We start from the raw sequence: 20014 nt of genomic DNA, 5'->3' as shown, positions 1-20014 counted from the left end.
AGTAGATCTTTATCAGATAGTGCAGTTATAAATTTTAAAGAATCTGCTTCACTTTCTCTCTCATCTGTGTCACTGAGCAGTGCTGCAGAGTGCAAAAGCTTAGATTATTCCCCTTCACAGGTTGATGATTTTGTTGATGGGGTTGCTAGTTCTCTGCGTATTGCCTTAGACAACGCAGCTCCTTTGAAAATGAAAACCGTTAAAAATAGAAAGCTTGCTCCTTGGTTTAATGCAGAGCTGCGTACTTTGAAGCAAAATGCTAGGAAACTGGAGAGAAAATATCGCTCCACAGGCCTGCGGGAGTCCTTCCAAGTCTGGAAAAATGGTTTACTGCTGTATAAGAGGACCCTTTGTAAAGCGAGAGCAGCATACTTCTCCTCATTAGTAGAGAAGAATAAGAATAATCCTAGATTTCTTTTTAATACAGTTGACAAACTCACCCAGAGCCATAGCTCTGTTGAACCGTCCATTCCACCTGCTCTTAGCAGCAATGATTTTATGGGATTCTTTATAAATAAGATTGATCTTATTAAAAATAAGATCATAAGCACTCCTCTATCCGCGATTGTACCTGAGGTAGTCATGGAATCTGAACCGGGTTTAGACTGCTTTGATCCAGTTGAACTTTCTGAATTAGCAAAATTATTGTCTTCATCTAAGCCTTCAACTTGTATGTTAGATCCAGTTCCAACCAGGTTATTTAAGGAGGTATTCCCTTTGATCTCCTCCTCCATTTTAGATGTGATTAATCTATCTCTGTTACAGGGATATGTACCTAAAGCTTTTAAGATTGCTGTAATTAAACCTCTGCTTAAGAAACCGTCTCTTGACCCAGATGACTTGGTCAATTATAGACCTATATCCAATCTTCCTTTCTTATCCAAAATTCTTGAGAAAATAGTTGCCAAACAAGTTTGCGATCACTTCCACCATAATGAACTTTTTGAAGAGTTTCAGTCTGGCTTTAGAGCTCATCATAGCACTGAAACAGCTCTGGTGAAAGTCACTAATGATATTCTCATGGCCTCAGATAATGGACTTGTATCTGTGCTCGTCCTGTTGGATCTTAGTGCTGCATTTGATACAGTTGACCATAATATTCTTTTTTGATAACGCTTCTAGTTAGTGGCTCAGGTTATCCTGAGCTCTCTCTATAGTTATGCTGCTATAGGCTTAGACTTTTGGAGGACATAGGGACCCCCATTTCATCATTCTGCTTCATTCTCTCTCTGTTCTCCTATTCTGCAGAATCTGTTAGTTCAATCTCTAACCTTCTGCTCTCTCTGCTTTTCCTCAGAGTAGCTTTGCCTCATCTGTTCCTGTTTGGCTGTGACGTCATCCTGGAAAGAAACATCAGCTGTGCTGCTTCCATCAACACCATTGTTTATAGATGTTGGAGATCGGCCTGTTTTCCAGTGTGGTCCTGTTTCTCTGACCGTGACTGGCTGGATGTGCTCTCTTCGTCCTCTGGCATGGGAGCTGCCTTGGAGCTCGTCTGCCTGGCTGCGTGTTTCCTGGACGGGGCCGCCTTTTACAGCTGCTTTTTGTATCTCTGCTTCTGTCTCCTTGAACCCCAGTCGGCCTCGGCAGATGGCCGCTCACACTGAGCCTGGTTCTGCTGGAGGTTTCTTCCTGTTAAAAGGGAGTTTTTCCTCTCCACTGTCGCTACAAGCATGCTTAGTGTGAGGGATTGTATTTGAGTCGATGAGTCAATGCAATCAACTGGTTTTCCTTAGATAGAAAACTTTGTATCAATTTGACTGTATGATCTGGTTGAACTGTAAAGTGCCTTGAGATGACATGTGTTGTGAATTTGGCGCTATATAAATAAACTGAATTGAATTGAAGTGTTCGAAATAAATGATCAACAGTAACAGTAGATATAAGATGTGGAAACAGATTTAACATTTACATTTATCGTTTTCTCCCTAAATGTTAGAAAAAAGCCCCCAAGTGTGGAGAAAATGAGCTAAATTATGTTACTATGTTTTTATTTTATCTTTAATAAATCCCTTTAAAGGAGAAGTCTCTCATATTCAGAATTCAAACTCCTGAAAGTTCTTTAAATCTGAAATGATTCCATCCTGTTCAATAAATGTTTTTAATTCAGAGTAATTTTCATGTGAATGTGCTTTACTGGAGGCATCCATGTTTGTCAAAGAACACTACTGCCACCTACTGGTTAGTGACGTTGTCACGGTGCGGTATCGGCTGTTGATCAAGTCCCAGTGCTGTATCTGGTGTTTGTCACAACGCGCTATTATCCAAGTCATCTTGAAAACATTCTTCTTCCAAATGTTGGCTACATATTACGGGTTTTTTCTCTGGCCAGAAGTTCGATGGCAAATCCTCCCTCTTCAAGTTGGCGATCCAACGACCAACTCGTCCGTGGAGGATCAGGAATCAGAAAGGTGGAATAACTCTTTTTTTTCCACTTTTACCCGATGTATTCCATGCATCCAGCTGCCATGCACGTGGGCATTGTCAGTTTCACTATAGCTCTGGTGAATTTCAATGGTGAAGTCCTCTGGAAATCTTCAATAATTGTTGTTGATTGCAGATGTGTCTAGTAGTTCCCATTGATTTAGCTTGTAAAGCGGGGAGAATGGCGCTAGGCTTACCGCACCGTGACGTCACTGCTGGAAGATGGCAGGAGGGAGGGGCTACTATATTTGGGGGAAAATGGCCGCTCCCAGACTCAGTGATCGTGACAAAAATTGTTTTTATTTCTTTACTGACTGACACTAAATTCATTAAATTACTGCGAATATATTAGTTTTAGGTATAAACAATGATTCATTGGTTATTCTTTGCTGACCAGACTTGTCTTTTAAATAGACATGCATCATGTGCTGCAAAAAGAAAAGTCTAATAAACAACAGAAACGTTAAAATGTCGCTTTAATGAAATTAACAATATATTAACAAGTTTTGGAAAATACAGGAAACAGAAGGTTAGGACTCAACAAAGCGCTCAAACTAAAAGGTTTTCTTCAGAGATTAAATTCTCCAGCTTTGGTAAAATTTAAGCCCCATGTTCTTCTTTCAAGGAGACACTCCCTCGAAGACTTTTAGCTTCATGATAGTTGGCCTCTCTCACCAGACTCTGTGGACTGTCCACATCTACGTAGTCCTGCAAATAACAGAAAGCATCCAGTCCATCAGAACAAGCATAGAATCTGGAGACGTCTGCAGACTGGGAGCAGAAGCTGGTTTGGTTCATTTTTAATGGTGGATTTTAAACAGAGCAGGCGGCTGCTTACAGCATCGTTCTCCATGATGTTCTCCAGCATGGACACGATTTCCTTGAAGGAGGGTCTGAGGGTGTGAGGCTCCTGCCAGCAGTCACGCATAATGTGAAGCCTGTAAAAAGTCAAGCACACTTTATTCTCTTATTTTCATGTTTCCACTGTCAGGAACTGTTCTCATGTTTTAGAGCAGAAACAGTTTCTAAGTGCAGCAAGTATTACTCCAACATTATATCTATTACAAACGTTGGATAAGGAACCTACTGGTGAAAGTTCTCAGTCATCCAGGTCATAGTCAGTCCAAAAACAGCTAAAAAAAACAATCCACTGGACTTTGTTTCCAAGTTTGAAGACATTTCTCTTCCATCCAGGAAGCTTTTTAAATTCAAATGTCAGAAATAACGTTTAATTCCAGGTTTTTTATAGTAGCCAAACAAAGCCTTGTTTTATGCAGGAGCAGATTTCTCCTCATAGTGTCTGCATTTCTAGCCAGCTGATCCGACTGATGGCGAATAAACCAGTTTGTGGGTTTTTCTTCCTCCACCTGTTTCCTCTGGATGTTTGGGACACCTGGTAGATCCTGTATGTGACATAGCTCTCTCTCCACAGTGAGCCCGCCCTGTTTGCATGAGGATAGCTTTGGCGTCCCCGTTAGAACCACACAGATCCTACTGTGGCTCTCAGCCTTTCAAATATTTCTCCATTTGCTGCACAATCCATCAGAAAGGTGGTTGATCAATGGAAATAACTCTGCAGCAGCCTCTGCTGGTGGCTGGACTTCCAGCTGACCTTCAGGTCATCCTTCAGCCTTTCTATTCTCCTTTCACTTACATGTCATAACAGACGGAGGCATTTGATGGCAGAGCAAGCTCTGCACCGGTGGATTAGTGAGAAGAAAGGACAGTCCTGTTGCTGCTTGGTGGAAAAGCAGAGCTGAGGAATCACTGTTAGCTGAAACTATTCACCCAGTTAAGACCATTATGATTATAAACTAAAGATTATCTCTTCTTTAGAGGTCAGCTTTGTTACAATAAATCCACTTTCTTCCTCTTTATCTGGCGCCGGGTCGCAGAGGCAGAGATGCCCAGACCTCCTGATCCACACACACCTCCTCCAGCTGCTCCCTGAGGCGACACCAGGTCAGCTCAGAGACATTGTCCCTCCAGCGGGTCCTGGTCCTTCCACCAGGCCTCCTCCCAATGGGACGTGTCTGGGACACCACCTGAGGGAGGCGACCAGGAGGCATCAGCAACAGATACCCGAGCCTCCCCAGCTGGCTCCTTTAGATGTGGAGGAGCAATGACTCTACTCTGAACTCCTCCCGGGTATCTGAGTTCCTCACCCCATCTGGAAGGGTGCCCCCAAACAGCCTGCCAAGGAAACTCAGTTTGGCCGCTCGTATTCGCCATCTTCTCCTTTGGGTCGTTACCCAGATCTCATGCTTATAGGTGAGGGTGGGAACGTAGATCCATCGGTAAATCCAGAGCTTTCTTGCCAGAGATTAAAAAAACAGTTTCTGTCCCAGTTTAACAGCCACAATTTTTAACCAGATTGCTAATCAGCTGATGAAGGGACTGTCCTGACATGGAGTTGAACCATAAAAACCTTCTAAGCTGATTTAAATCCAGTTAGCCATCAATCTAACACGATGCACAGAGGTAACTTTTTAAAGGTTTGTAAAACCTGTTGACATCCGTCATCCTGACGGGTTCTGCTTACATTTCAGCTCTGCATCCTTCAGGGTTGGTGTTCTTATGACCCATGCAGATGTGGAAGACCACCTCCTCTGATGTCTCCAGGTTTGGGTACGGTAACGTTCCTGGAAATCAAACATCTTCATGAGCTGAACAAACTTAGGAACAGTTTCATTTTCTGCTGATCGATCATATTGATGATCAAATGTCACACTTTATCTAATTAGTTCAAAACATGGATGATTCTCTAAACTCCCTCTGGGGTCCGTTTCACGAAGCAGGATTAACAAATTCAGATTTAAATCCTCATCTCTAAATTGATCCAGCCTAAAGTCGGGAACTCTGAGTGTTCGGTTTCACAACGGCTGCTATCAATTAGTTCAATTAGTTTTAACCAGGTCCACTCAGAACTTAACGTGGAGGAAAGCCATTATCAGTGGAGCACCGATTCAATGAGTCACCATGACGACAGGCAACAGGAAGTGCCTATTTCACCCCACTGGAACTAGAGATTTTAATGCAGAAATGCAGAAAAAATCAAATAAAATTTGATAATGTGTTTGAAAGACAGAGAAACAGCATTACAGCTAAAAAAGAAAAGAGGAAGATCGCAAAGGAGAAGATTGATGCTTGAGTTAATGCTTAAGTTTATATGAAGTGGCCTATGGCAGGCCGTTTTAAATTTAAAGCACTTTCCTCTCTGTTGCTCCATTTGTAAAGCACTAAAATAAGATTCTTCCTAATCAAAATCAAACTCCCAGATTTAACCGTAATAATATATTTTCTAAATTACAATTTTCGATTTTAGAAAGTAAAAAAAATATATATGATACTAGTAAGAATTAAATTTTAAATATCTAGAAATGTTTATACATTTTAATTGGCCATTCTGACATTTATCAGCTTGACTGAAAATATATTTATGATATCTGAAAAACAATTTAACATAGATAAAGTAATACAAATGCTGACCAGTAATATTAGGAATATGGAGATCTGAAATTTATTTCTATACAGAGAATGTTTATTCTAGATATGGAGAGTGGCATTTTGTTTAAAATGGTCATTTAGACAAAGACTTTTTTCAGGTAATAGGAATACATATCGGAATATTGGATTTCGCCATGAAAGAGCCAGCAAGAAAAAGACTCAAGGCTGAAGGAAATTCCTGTGCAGCCTGCTCTCCAAACAATAAGTCTTATTCTAGATTCGACCTCCCCTATTTAGTCTCCCCTGGATGTTATGGCGGAAGGGCACAGAAGAACTGCCCACCCTCCCCTACCCGCTAACATCTGTGGATGTGCTCAATAACTGTTGATAAACTTCCATATTACCAAGGACATGGCCTGTGGTCAGCATTCACGGACAAATTGAACGCACTCATCATACAAACACTATAAATGTCTCAAATGTCAGATTGACTTCATGTGACTCCGCCCCTGATGTGACCCTCTGCTGAAATGTGTCTCATATTACATGTGCTTTTCTTGTGCTGAGGTTTTTTGATATCTCAAACTGTATCCTGTCAAGGATAAAGTGTGAAATATGCTTTATTTTCCCTTCTCTTCCCCAGTGTGGCTCCTATCTTTCCACAGAGATAAAGGCAACGCTATAGGAAACCGCCTGGGACCTGTGCAGCCAGGTAACCGGTGGGGACCTGGCTGCCATAAAAACGCGCCGTTCTGCTGAATGGCAGCGTTCTGTGGCACGCATAGCCTCATTCAATCCGCACCCCCCTCTTAGCCCCCCACCCAAATGTATGTGACGCATTGTGATGAATGGTTTTACTGAAACTGAAATTTCGATTGCAATGTAAATTGTAGTTGACAATAAAGAAGTTTGATTGATTGATTAACTGAAATAGTCAGTAAAACTAGTAAATTTCAAAAGGGCTTGCCACAGCTGTGGGATGATATGAGGGGACTATTTCTTGAATGGTAGTAGATCAATACCATAGCAACTTTATTTAGGAAGCACTTTATACACCGACAGGACCAAAGTGCTGTACACAATCACAAAATACAATGCAATTATAAAATCAATGTATCATTTAGGTGAAATCTTCTGTCAGCAGGTGAGAATGAAGAATAAAAACATTGTTCTAATATATAGAACCTGTTCATCATCTCATGGGTTCCTCCTCATGTTGATTCAGTCTCTTTTACTCAGTAAATCAGTGGCTGTTTGCAGCTGCGCTTCGGATGTTATCATCCCAGTAAATTGTTGTTATTAGCAGCTATCAGGCCCATAGAATGGCTGTAGATTGTGCCAGCAGGCTCAGTAGGTTGGTATCATCGAGTGAATCCTAATCCTAAAGTAATTCCTTTTCCCCCTGTTGAATCATTGAATCTATTAATGTGTCATCTGAAAAATAGTTTTATTAGTTCTTCATGTGCTGTAAATATAACTAAATAAAAATAGAATTATCAGCATCTCGCTCATATTAAACCAGCAATCTCCTATCCTGTCACTGAGTTGGAGAATCCTCTCCCTATAAATATTTAATTCTCTGTGAAAAAATGCTGATCATTCTTTAATGAGATCCTCGTCAAACGGTCGTATATATATATATATATATATATAAATATAATTTTATATATATATATTTTTTTTTTTTATGCACAAAACTGCAACAGAAATCTGACTAAATCAGGAAATAAAACAGCATGATCAGCTGCTGTAAGGAGAACGAGGAGACAGAGGACTCTGAGTTTACTGAAGCAAACCTGCTGTGACCAGGTTAGCTCTGGGAGGATGTTACTATGGCAACAGAAACAGAGGATGAGGAAACTCTGGTTTAGTACACGTAAAGTTTTCGGTAAACCTGGTTCATGAAAGGGAGCCCTGATGTTTAACATTATAATCTATGTTTTTGAAGAGAGCCTTGATGTCACAGTTGGTACATTTATCTCAGCATTTAGTGAAGTGAATTTTACTAAATAGAGTAGAAAACATGCTCTAAAGTTTTTGTTTTTTTCTGGGATAAAAAAAATCTCTAACAGCTCGCCTTCTCCATGATGGAGGATATACTCTACAGTTTGTTAAAGGACCTTAAACTGAAACCTAATTATCAGCTGCAATCCCCAGTTTGACCACCAGATGTCAGCATTCATTGAACGCTGTCCCTTAACTCAACATGGATCACAGTTTAGATGTTTTAAAATGCTGTAAACATCACAGAGAAAGGTTGCCATTTTTCTTTCCTTAGTTGATCGACTCTTTAATCCTGATATTTTATGGAATTTTAACAGTTACAAAGATACTAAAGATGGAAATGTAAGAAAGAAAGAAAGAAAATGTGAATCTTGTTGTTCTTTCAGAGTGATCCCAGTGAAAGTGAAGCATCTCTAACTGCAGCAGGCCTTCTCACGCATTTTACCTCCCGTTCTGCAGCTTTTAACTGCCCACCTACCAAAGGTCTGCATCTCCCACAGCACAATGCCGAACGCCCATACGTCTCCTTTGAAGCTGTAGTAGTTGTTCTTGAAGTATTCAGGAGGGTACCAGCGCAGCGGCACGCGGGTCTGTACACAACACAGAGTGGAAAAAGTGTGTTGATGTTTAGAGGCTGAAGAAGCTGCTTATTCTCTGACACCAGAACTCACAGGCTGCAGCAGAAGGACAAAGGAAGCAGCAGAACCTCCAGGATGGAGGAGAAATTCATTCTGCATTCAGCATCACTTCAGACTGGCATGGCCACGCCTGCAGCTCCGTTTCAGGCTGCAGGGCTACAAAGGGGCTGCTTCCTGTTCTAAACAACGTCAACCACACCACCCCCCACAAACACGCAATGTTTTCATCTTCCATCTGAGAGACGGAGAGCAGAGTGTGTGAATGCAGAGTGAAGGAAAAAAGCTCTGCAGGGTCCCACCTGTTAGTTCATCTAAAGAACGGATCAGAATAAAGCTGCAGAAAACAGCTTATGGAACCAAACATGAGGCGTGTTTAAGGCCAACAAATGAAGGGAAGAGGTGATAAACCGGTGCTAAAAGGGTTGAACCTTAACAGTATTATAGGAAAATGAAAAGCACTGTTAGTTTCAATCAACTTTAAAACAAATCACAGATTCATCTGATTAGAAACTTCTCTGCAGCAGACATGACTGCACCAGAGGAGATGTTTGTTTTCAACCTGATTAAACCAGAGTTTTAGAAGCAATTCCACCTGAAAAATACAGAACAGCTCCTTAGTTATCAGGTCTGAATAAAAACGTTGGTTCTCTGCAAAAAATTAAGTCATTTTTTCTTGAATTGAAGAAAGTGAGATTACTTACACTCAAAATAGGAAAGAAAATAATTGCATTGTCTTATTTCAAGTGCATATTATCTAATTATCTTATTTTAAAAGTAAAACAACTCATTCCATTGGCAGATCATCTGATTTATCACCGAATTAAGAGTAAATACACTTAATTGAAGAAAATTTTACTTATTTCTAGATCTTTTTGCAGTGCTCCTTTTGGAAAGAGAAGGAAATGTGCTGGTAAAGATTCTCAGTCATCCAGGTCAGTCATTCCAAAAAAATTAAATCAATCCTCTGGACTTTGTTTCCAAGTTTGAAGACGTTTCTCTTCCATCCAGGAAGATTTTTCAATTCAGAATGTCAGAAATAGCGTTTAGTTCCAGGTTTTATCCAGCAGCCCAACAAAGCCTGGTTTTAGTTTAGAAAACATGCAGATAGAAACGGATGAACGGGTCCCCCCCTTTGGAATGGGGGTCGTTTGGCTTCTTTGTTAGCCTGCAATGCCCCATACCTGTCTATGTCTCTGAAAGGGGGGGCGTTAGAGGGAATTGTTGGCCTGGCTGAATATACAGTTTGTCTTCTGTTGGACAAAGAAGACAGGTGGTGTGAGAGGGGCGTGAAGGAAGCCATCTTTGTTAAGAAAGAAAAACCGAATCAGATTTCATCTTTCAAAAATCTCCAATGCAGCAATAGAGTTGATTCCTTCCTGCTATCATCACAGCCCCCACCCCTCGCCCATCCAGCCAGGACAACAATAACCGGTTTAGATTCCTTTGAATACAGAAGGGATGCCTCATATTCTAGAAATCAACATCTAGACAAAATACGCAGCAGAGAAGGAATAAATGAGGTGAAGAATATTTCCTCCAAAGGTTTTCATGTAAAACGCCTCGTTCAGGTCATTAACGAGAAGTTTCTGCTGCAGGACTCCTGCAGATGAAGTCCAGCTATTCGTCTACCTGTATGCACCACAGCTCCGTCACTTCTTTACAGAGACAAGCGTCCTCAGGACTCTGTTCCCATCCGATGGTCAATTTCTCTAGAAGATGTTTTTTTTTCTTACTCTTTGGTTTCTCCAACGGCTGCTGCGGCGGCGGCTCGCCATGCGCGTCAAGTCTCGGGCCAGACCGAACTCGGCCAGTTTCACCTCCCATGGAAACCTGTTGACCATGATGTTCCTCAGAGCTAGGTCACAGTGAACGATCTGCACACAAGATAACGGCGCCACAGTCTGACAAAGATCTAGAGCAGGGGAGTCAAACTCATTTCCAGAAAAGCAAACTTCAGCATCATCGACTTCAAAAGGTGTAGCTGCATAAATCAAAACTTCAGTTTCATTTCCAAGCAGAACGCAGCTTTCTGATAACTTTACTTCCATTTAGTGAGCAGCTTTAGCCACTTTAGATCAACATATTCCTCTAGTTTATGACATGATCTTTAGGACTGGTGTTCTGTCAGATGAGCATACCCGGTCAGACCAACATACCCAGAGTTAATACCAATTTATCCCTTGAGTTTTGTTCGAAAAAAACAATTTAATTACTCACTTTTTAGTGTTTTGTGAAGCGTGTGGCGATCTGACCTAAAATTGTTCTGTTTTTTTGTACATGACTAAAGGGATACACGCCCGTTTAGGTAATTTAAAGTTTATTTTTCGTACAAAACTAAAAACTAAATCGGACGTCTTGCTAATGGGTATTGACTATGGGTGTGATAATCTGACAATTACAAACCTTCAGTTGGAGACACATGGTGGAGTCAGTCCTTAAAAAAACTAAATATTCAGGTCCATATTAGCCTGTTGCTAACTTCATTAGCAGTAAAGAAGCCAAAGTAAAGAATGTTTTAAAGCAATATAAAACAGCCCCATTCTACAGATAGAGAAATGTTAATAGAATAGACATCCATTATCTGTTCTAGGTTGTGTCCCTCTCTTCTTGTCCTTTTTCTTCTTGTTTTCCTCTCTATGTTTTGTACTCAGCTGACTTTTCATGCTGTCTCTAAAGGAATGAAAGATTTTCTCCAAGCACTAAGCTCACTTAGCTGATTGCTCCTTCCTGTGTTTCCAAAAAGGCCAAAGTAAATAACCCAGTCCTTCTTTTCACTGTAGACAAGCCATGATCTGCTTATCTGTTCTCCATTTTTCATTTGGATGAAATAATAGCTGCATGAATCATGACAGCAGACAAGATAGAGGAGAGCAGGAGGCGGGGTTACCAATCTACTCGCTCTGGAGAGCAGAGTTCGCTGCTTTTAGATGTTGTCTCCAAAGTCTCCAGTAGCAGAAAAAAGTCTCTAGATTTGGCGCTAGGAGCTTTTTAGAAATCAAAGTGCTAGAGGGGTCTGAAAAGTGGCTAAATATAGCGACTAAAGCGCTAAGTTGGCTACACTGCTCTTTGCATGGCTTGTTTTCAAATGGTTTGCTGCTGTCTGTTTGGACCTTTCTGAACATGTGCAGCAAATGGACTGATCCAATATGGACTAATCCAGGAACTTGGAGCTGTAGGCAGCTGCCTAGTATTGCCTAATGGTAAATCCCCCCCGGCTGCCATCGGTGAAGAGTTACCATTTTGGAGCGCAGGTGTTGCATTGCCAGGGCGATGTGGTAGGAGGCGATGGTCAGGAGGCTCTGTAGCTCTGGGTTTCCACTCAGGTGGGCTCTGTTGGTCTGCAGGAAGGTCCTCAGGGTTCCATAACTCACATACTCCATCAGCAGAATGAAAGGCTCTGCACACAGCGCCGTTCAGTCAGAGATCACATCAGCTGTCAGTAAAGAAGAACTCTGGGATGCATCAACTTTTAGAAAACGGCCCAAAATATGAAGTCCTTGCAGAATATTTAAAAGTTCTGACTTTAAAGAATTAATGGAGAAATAAAATCTCAGACAGCATTTTCTCCGTAGGTTTAACAGTTTATGCCAGCGGTGAGGGACTCTTACGGTCACATGTGTTCCAGTCCAGGAGCTGCAGGATGTTTTTGTGATGAACCAGCTTCCTCATGATGCAAATCTCCATGTCCACATGTTTGAGACGGACACCTGAGAGGGAGGAGAGCATCCATATCAAATTAGTGCTATTCAGGTTCAGATCCAAACTCTTATCATTTTCACCTAAACTTAAAAAAGAAAACAAACAAAAAAAACAATTACACACTTTTTATTATGGCAAACTCAAGTTATTTTGTTCTTTGTTTAATTTTATAGACTGATGAGAATTTCAGAGCCGGTCTGAGGTAAAAGCAAACCAAGCAGCAGCTTAAAGTTCAACAGCAGGAGACCTGAAGGAGCAGCAGAAATGTCTCCGTGTGAAGCGAAGAGGGAAGTGGCGGCCTAGTGGTTAGGGCTACATAGATCCTGGGATCCTGAGGTTCTGAGTCCCACTCCCACAGACTGCACTCTGGGTCCCTGAGCAAGACCCCAAAACCCACCCTGTTCTCCGGGCGCTGCACAATGGCAGCCCACTGCTCGCCAAGGGGAGGGGTTAAATGCAGAGAGTTAATTTCTCCAATGTGAGATGAAAAAAGTTTGATTATTATTATTATTAAAAGCCTGCATAGTAACAGACATATGACTCAAAATAAATCTAGAAATAAATCTTATTTTTATATAAATATCCCAGCTAACTCATCTTCTTAGTTACAAAGGGCATTAGCCATCCAGACATGGCTAGCCACTGCTGTGCCATATGATCATAGTTTTTGGACATTGGGAACCAGTGTCCATATTTCATCTTGACATGATGACCAGATAACAGCTGGGGGAACTCTGCGGCCCCCCATATTTCAGCCAAGGCCTCAACAGGCAAGTCACATGGCAGCCCACAGAGGAGTGACTAAATCCCAACATTAATGTGACATCCTACTTGGCATTTAACTTAAAATCATAACACCATATATCAGCTGGACAGACATTAGCTGGCCAGGACCTGTTTGACTCCAAAACCAAATGCAGCCTCTGGAATCCAAATTTTCCAGCAGAAGCTAAACTTTAGATGGAACAACTAAAGCAGGAGTGTTTAACTTCTGACTGATCTGGTTGGCTAAGGTGAGTTTGAGCAGAGAGAGGCCCAAAAGGTGCAGGACCCCGACCCCAGAGGGGGGGCCCAGAAGGAGAGGAACTCTGAAGTCTCCAGTTAAAATGCAGCCATATGTTTGTGATGTACCTTCCTTGCTGATCTTGCAGGTGAACATGCTGTGGCCTTTACACGTTCCTCTGTTCATCCTGGCCTGGTAGAAGACCCCCTCCTTCCCTGCTTTGATCAGCTGAAGCAGGTTCAGGTCCGACTTGGAAAAACGAGGCTCCTGTAATCCAAACAATGAAGTCAGGCAGACACAAAGAAACTCCTCTGCAGGTTCTCCCTCACAGGAAAACAACTCACGGCTGCACAATTACAGCGTGAAGATTGGTGTGTTCCACCAGGGAATTTAGCATGAGGGTTTTTTTACATGAGAGTCACGTGAAAAAGTATACTTGGGAATTTCTAACAATTCATGGTTTTAAAAACTCATGTGAATCACATATGATATACATGTGAATCACATACTTCCACATGATCATAAACAGGGATATTTAACTCTCATGTTTCCACATTTCACAGGATTTCTTCATGATTCACAGAAGTTTAAATGGAAACAAATTTCCAGCTTCAGGTTTTATAACATTGGATGAAATCTGGTCACATGACCATCGGATTTCCTGCTGCAGGAGGTGTCGTCTGCCCCAAAGACTCCGTTGCCTCCATACATGCTCTCATTGGACGCTGTCGGGAGCGAGGCCAACGTGTCTAAAGGGCGGCCATCTTGGATCAGACCACAGTTCAGACAGCTGCTGTCAGACTGAATAGGAGGCGCCTTAAATCTCAATTTAATCACATGAAAGACGAGTCAGAGATAATTTCACAATAATCTCTTACATGTCACATCCACTTAAAAGACGTATGTATGACACATATTAGCTGATTAAAGAACAAGAATGTTCACATATGCATAAATAATGAATTTAAAAAAATTGTTTGAAAAAGAGTTTTGGAAGAAGTTTAGACAAGTTTATAAGGACAAAAAGCCTTTAGTTAGACACAATGTCAATTTATCATTCACTACGATTTGACAAAAATGTCTTGACAATGACAAAAAATAAATAAAAATTAACATAAAATTATTAAAAAACAAAATAACTTTACTTTCTTTTGTAAGAAATTATCATTATCAAAGAGCAATCCTTAAAAATAATGAAAAATAAACTGTATAAATATATAATATTTGCAAAACAATCTTATAATATATTAATATACAACTTTTAGATTATCATTAATATTTAATTATATCTCATCCGGTTTGAGTTCAGTTTAAAATGTTTTTAATCAATAAATCTGTGTAATCTAACTGAAGGTAATTTTTAAATTAGTTATTTTAAGTGGTTGTGACATGAAAGAGATTATTGCAATAATTATTTCTGACTCGTCTTTCATGTGATTAAATTGAGATCTAAGGCGCCTCCTATTCATTCTGACAGCAGCTGGTCTGATCCAAGATGGCCGCCCTCTAGTCCAATGAGTCGTCTACGTATGTAAAGTCTGGTTGCCGCCATGTCAGAGCTAAATAGAAGCCGTTGGGTGTTTGCCGTTAGCGGTACCTGCTGCAGGCCTCTCCACAGCCTCTTGGAGGATAACCTGAACCCACTGGATCTTTCCAAAGTAGGTTGCAGAGGAGGCGGCTCCACCTCCTCCAGTAATGGGGGTGGGGGCGTCACAGCTGGGATCTCTAACTGAGGAATACGGGGATGCAGGAACTGGCTCCCCCTCAGCCTCCGGTTGGTCCGAACCACGGCGCGGTACCTGGAAAATTAAAACTGTAATTTAGTGCAAAGCAGAAAAGCTGTTTACTGCGCAGCTTCACCGACCAGATGATAAAGGAACAGAAGCATTTCCTGATGTAAAACAGAACAGGAAATGAAAGGGATTAAAAAAGAAACATTCATATATGATTTTAACATATAGTTGATAAAAAATGCAATTTAGTTTCTTCAATCAAAAACATCGTAGGAACTTAAAATATGGAAATATTTGATCAGATTTATTGTCTGTTTTGGAGGTTCATCTCTAATAGCCTCCAACAGCAGAACGTCCGTCTCTAAGTGATAGAGACCCTGAATCAGACCCAGAGGGAAGAAGCTAAAGGGAAGAACCGCAACTTTTCATCAAAATGATCAAATCGTCTCAATGAGCTGAGAAATAACTTCTTGTCTGCGAAACGTTTTTCAGGCTGGAGCCAAAAAACAGAAAAGAAGCAAAATGAGGTCAAGCTTTGTAACGTTGGTGACGACTAAAGGAAGCAGAGCGGCTCACAGGCCACACAGGATGCTGCGTTTCTTCTCCACTGCTTTGCTAAATGTTAGGTTAGCATTAGCTGGCCTGATAACTGGCCACAGGGAGTCACATTTGCAGCCATCGTCTTATTTAAAACTCATAATTAATTTGAACAAAAACATAAAACATGTTATAACATCATAAACAAATGGCACTAACTTTGTTTTTATTATCCGTTCTGAGACACTTGTCGCCACCTTTCAGGAGGGGCCCCTTGGCCCAGGTCCCGCTGACTGACATGTTTTAATTTAGGTCACATTTTTTTAGTAAAGCACTGATCAATAAACTCTCAGTCCAAATAAAGCTAGAAAATATTCTTTAGCAAGTAATATTATCTACCAGACAGCACTGACACTAAAGCTGGTCTGATCTAATCTATGAAATCCAGCAAACAAGCAGCAAACTCCGCCATGACATCAAGGCTTTCAATGGCTCATTTAATAAATGATCCCTGAATAGAAACTCTATTTCTCTTTTACTGACCCTTTAAATTAACGGTTATATGGGTTAAAACTGCAGAATGTCCAATAAATGATCATTAACGCCACAGAAACAACAAATAAAACCATGATAAACCCAACCGTTCACCTGTGACAGCAGCAGCTGCGGAGCTCAGGAGGTCCTGCTTGGATTTAGTTGCTCCTTTCATTTATTTGGTCCATTTTTGTTAGATTGTTGATGTTTGGGTTTGAAGTGTGAAAATACACAATGAATCACCTCCTTATTCTTTCAATATGGGACACAATATTTACAGGATGATTTAGTTCCGCCCTAAAAAGTGATACGTGAACTAAGGCGAGGAGGCCGTTCATTGGCTATAAGAAGGAAGCGTGATGTTCCTGCAGATGTCTCACCAGGATGAGAGGAGGGCGTCTCCATGGAGACAGAGGGATAAAACGGGGACGTCAAGCGAGAGCACGGCGTCTAATATAGGTATGAACACAGAGGTCAGGCAGGTCAAATCCAGTCAGCCTGAGCCGCTGTTCTGTCAGATCAGCATACCTATAGTCAATACGCAGCGCAAGGCTTCAGACTGCGTTTATCTGTTTAAAAAAACCTATTTAAGGTCAGATCCCCACATGCTTCCAAAAACACCAACAAGTATGTCATTAAATAGTTTTTTTGTACATGACTAAAGGGATGCACATCCGTTGAGGTAGTTTAAAGTATGTTTTGGCATAAAATTAGCGTATTTCATCCGACCAATAAAGGAAAAGTGTTCTTAATACAAAAGTCGACCTTCAAATAATTCTGTATCCTTTAGCAGAAATGACTGCTTCAACGCGGCGTGGCATGGAGGCTATCAGCCTGCTGAGGTGTCATGGAGGCCCAGGATGCTTCCATAGCGTTTAGCCTTTAGCTCATCCACAGTGTTGGGTCTTGAGTCTCTCAACTTTCTCTTCTCAATATCACACAGATTCTCTATGGGGTTCAGGTCAGGAGAGTTGGCAGGCCAATTGAGTCCAGTGATACCATGGTCAGTAAACCAGTTACCAGTGGTTTTGGCTCTGTGAGCAGCTGCCAGGTCGTCTTCATCTCCAAGAAGCTTTTCAGCAGATGGAAGCATGAAGTGCTCCTAAATCTCCTGACAGCTGCATTGACCCTGCCCTGGATAAAACCCAGTGGACCAACACCAGCAGCTGACATGGCGCCCCAGACCATCACTGACTTCTGGCATTTTGGCATTTCCTTCTCCCCAGTCTTCCTCCAGACTCTGGCTCCTTGGTTTCCAGATGACGTGTAAAACTGAGCACCAGTCCAGAGCTGCTTCTCTGTAGCCCAGGTCAGGTGCCTCTGCTGCTGTTTCTGGTTCTAAAGTGGCTGACCTGGGGAATGCGGCACCTGTAGCCCATCTCCTGCACACGCCTGTAGGCGGTGGCTCTGGATGTTTCTACTCCAGACTCAGTCCACTGCTTCCGCAGGTCCCCCAAGGTCTGGAATCGAACCTTCTCCACAATCTTCCTCAGGGTCCGGTCACCTCTACTGGTTGTGCAGCGTTTTCTGCCACTTTTTCATCCCACTGAGGCGCCTTGATGCAGCAGCACTCTGGGAACAGCCTATTGGTTCAGAAATATCTTTCTGTGTCATTTCCTCTGGCTGAGGGTGTCAATGACGGCCTTCTGGACGCAGGCAGGTCGGCAGTCTGACCCATGATTGGGGTTCTGACTGATGAACCAGGCTGGGAGTTTTAAAGGCCTCAGGAATCTTTTGCAGGTGTTTAGAGTTAATCTGTTTCAGTGGATTAGGTGCATGGCTCGTTTAGAGACCTTCATCATGATAGGCTAATTATGTGAGATAGGAATTCTGGGTTTTCATGAGCTGTTTGCCAAAATCATCCGTATGAAGAAAATAAAAGACCTGAAATATTTCAGTTAGCGTGCAATGAATCTAAAATATATGAATGTTCATAATGAACTTTATCACAATATGCTAATATTTTGAGAAGCACCTGTATGGGTATGCTGGTCTAACAGATCAGCAGTTCCTTCCAGGAGGAAGAGAACCAGGTACTACGAAGCTTTTAGCAGGAAACCAAAAACATCCGACTAACAGTTTAAAAACTAATACTTCAATTTACCAAGAAAACGTAAGTAGGCCTCCAAAAATAAATAAACATTTCATATCCTTTTAGAAAAGGGATATGAAATCTTTATGCTGTCGAGTTGAGTCAGATTTAAAGTCAGATAGCTAAAAAAATATATCAGTCTTTTCACATTTTTCTATATTCGGTTTCATCTGTATGCATTATTAACTGTCCCCATAGTTTATAAATCTTTTGTAATCATAATTATGATTATTAACAGACAGAAACTGCTCATTTTAATTTCTTCGGTCTCTAAAAAAACGATAAAAAATGACATCAGGGGAGTGAAGCTGTTCTAAGAAAAAATCCGCTTTAGAAATCCTGGATTTTTTCTTCTGATTAGCAGATGAGAACAAAGAAAAACTTAAGCTGCAAAAAAAAAAAAAAAAAAAAAAATCAGCCAAATGCAGGAAAATGTTTTAAAAAGCAGGTAAAAGAAAAGTGCAGATATCTGGAGCTTTTCCTTATTCTGCTGCATCACAGCTAACATGGTGAAAAAAAACGATTACATCATAATCAGGCTCTGTGTTTAAATTTAACATGAAAACAAATATTTTTTACACAGAAACTAATTCAGCAGAGCAGCCGGCTGCAAAGGTCTCAGAGAATCATGAAGATCCGGAACATTTTCTCTGAGATAAACGGACGACTGTGAGGAACATAAAGGAACAGTCAGTGCTGCCATGAATTTCTGCAGAAATGGTTGCCATCAGGCACACATGTGGAAGATGAGCTGCAGCCAAACGGAGCAGGCAGCTTAGAACCAGCAGCAGCATTTAGATCCCATCCTGATAGAAAGTCTTACTTTGTGAGAAACACGGCGCCCAGCACAGAGAACAGCAGGACCACGAAGGACAGAACTCCCAGCATGATGTAGAACTCTGAAATGAGGCAATGGTTCAGGTTTAAACATCTGGATCAGCTCTGAATCCAAACGGCTAAAGGTCCAAAGCTCACCTGGACACATTTCACTGTACGGAGACATCCCACTGGATGTCCTCGGCCCATAAGCCGGAATGCCTCGATTAGCAGAAGATCAGTTTGGTCTAGAAGGAATGGGTAGAAGAAACTGGTGGACAAGAACATAGAGGAGCAGAACAAGCTGTTAGATTACCAACCTCTGGGTAAGATCAGAGGTCCATGGATCCCAGACCCCAAACCAGCTGCACTTCGTCTCCGTTTGTTCAGACAATCGCAATAATCCGCCTGAACCTCTGACCGACCTGTCTGTCGTTCAACCAGCAGGCGCTCAGATCGCGTTTGAACCACAACTCAGCCAGAGGAAGTGAACAGAAGCTGCAGACGCTGCTTCGCTCCAGCCCACAGAGCAGCTCAGGGTTACAGACATTAGAGGCCAAAATACAGCATCTGGATGGGGGGGGGGGGGGGGGGGGGGGGGGGGGGGTCAAACACAGCTGCAGAGACAGATCCGTCCTGTTTGTAAAACATGATCTGTTATTAGATCGAGTACAGAAATAACAGCTGCTAAATATGAAATAAACTGACAGAAACTTATTAACGCCTGCAGTAAAATGAAACGCTCCGTCTGTAGCTGCTGTGACATCACAACGTTTATCTACAACTGTTTTCATGTTAAAGTTCCAGCTTTACATATTTGATCTGTTTGGGGCGTCCTGGTTTATTGAATTTACTTAGAGGGGCTTCATGTGTGAGTCTGGATCAGATGAGAGGCGGGCCGGAAAGAAGCAGCGTTTGGTTCGGGGAAGCAGAGACCCCCAGAATGTGGTTTTCCTCCCTGAGCTGCAGCAGAAGCTCACATGACACCTGCAGCGGCGTCCAGCGCGGCAGGATGTGGTCTGGTTCTGGTAGGACTCTGGTCTGACGGTTCATTAAAATCACCTCGTTAATGTCAGCCTGAGCAGAA

The 20014-nt window shown here is 41.7% G+C and overlaps 1 protein-coding gene across 1 annotated transcript; it reads right to left on the bottom strand.

The window, feature by feature from the left end:
- Nucleotides 1-2883: 2883 nt before the first annotated feature.
- Nucleotides 2884-19430, bottom strand: si:ch211-167j9.5 (tyrosine kinase receptor Cad96Ca). Its single transcript, XM_038304622.1, has 12 exons — nucleotides 19248-19430; nucleotides 19087-19175; nucleotides 18935-19010; nucleotides 14813-15014; nucleotides 13344-13482; nucleotides 12122-12220; nucleotides 11750-11910; nucleotides 10247-10387; nucleotides 8354-8465; nucleotides 4967-5066; nucleotides 3263-3362; nucleotides 2884-3132 (listed from the first exon to the last, which is right to left on the bottom strand). Exons 2-12 carry the CDS (start codon nucleotides 19112-19114, stop codon nucleotides 3025-3027), a joined length of 1266 nt encoding a protein of 421 aa, XP_038160550.1. The 5' UTR covers nucleotides 19115-19175; nucleotides 19248-19430; the 3' UTR covers nucleotides 2884-3024.
- Between the last annotated feature and the right edge of the window lie 584 nt (nucleotides 19431-20014).

Source organism: Cyprinodon tularosa, unplaced genomic scaffold (assembly GCF_016077235.1).
Source record: "Cyprinodon tularosa strain WSP-4 unplaced genomic scaffold, ASM1607723v1 ctg539, whole genome shotgun sequence".
Lineage (NCBI taxonomy): Eukaryota > Metazoa > Chordata > Actinopteri > Cyprinodontiformes > Cyprinodontidae > Cyprinodon > Cyprinodon tularosa.
The sequence above is the reverse complement of the archived record's forward strand: the minus strand, read 5'-3'. Positions and strand labels throughout refer to the sequence as shown.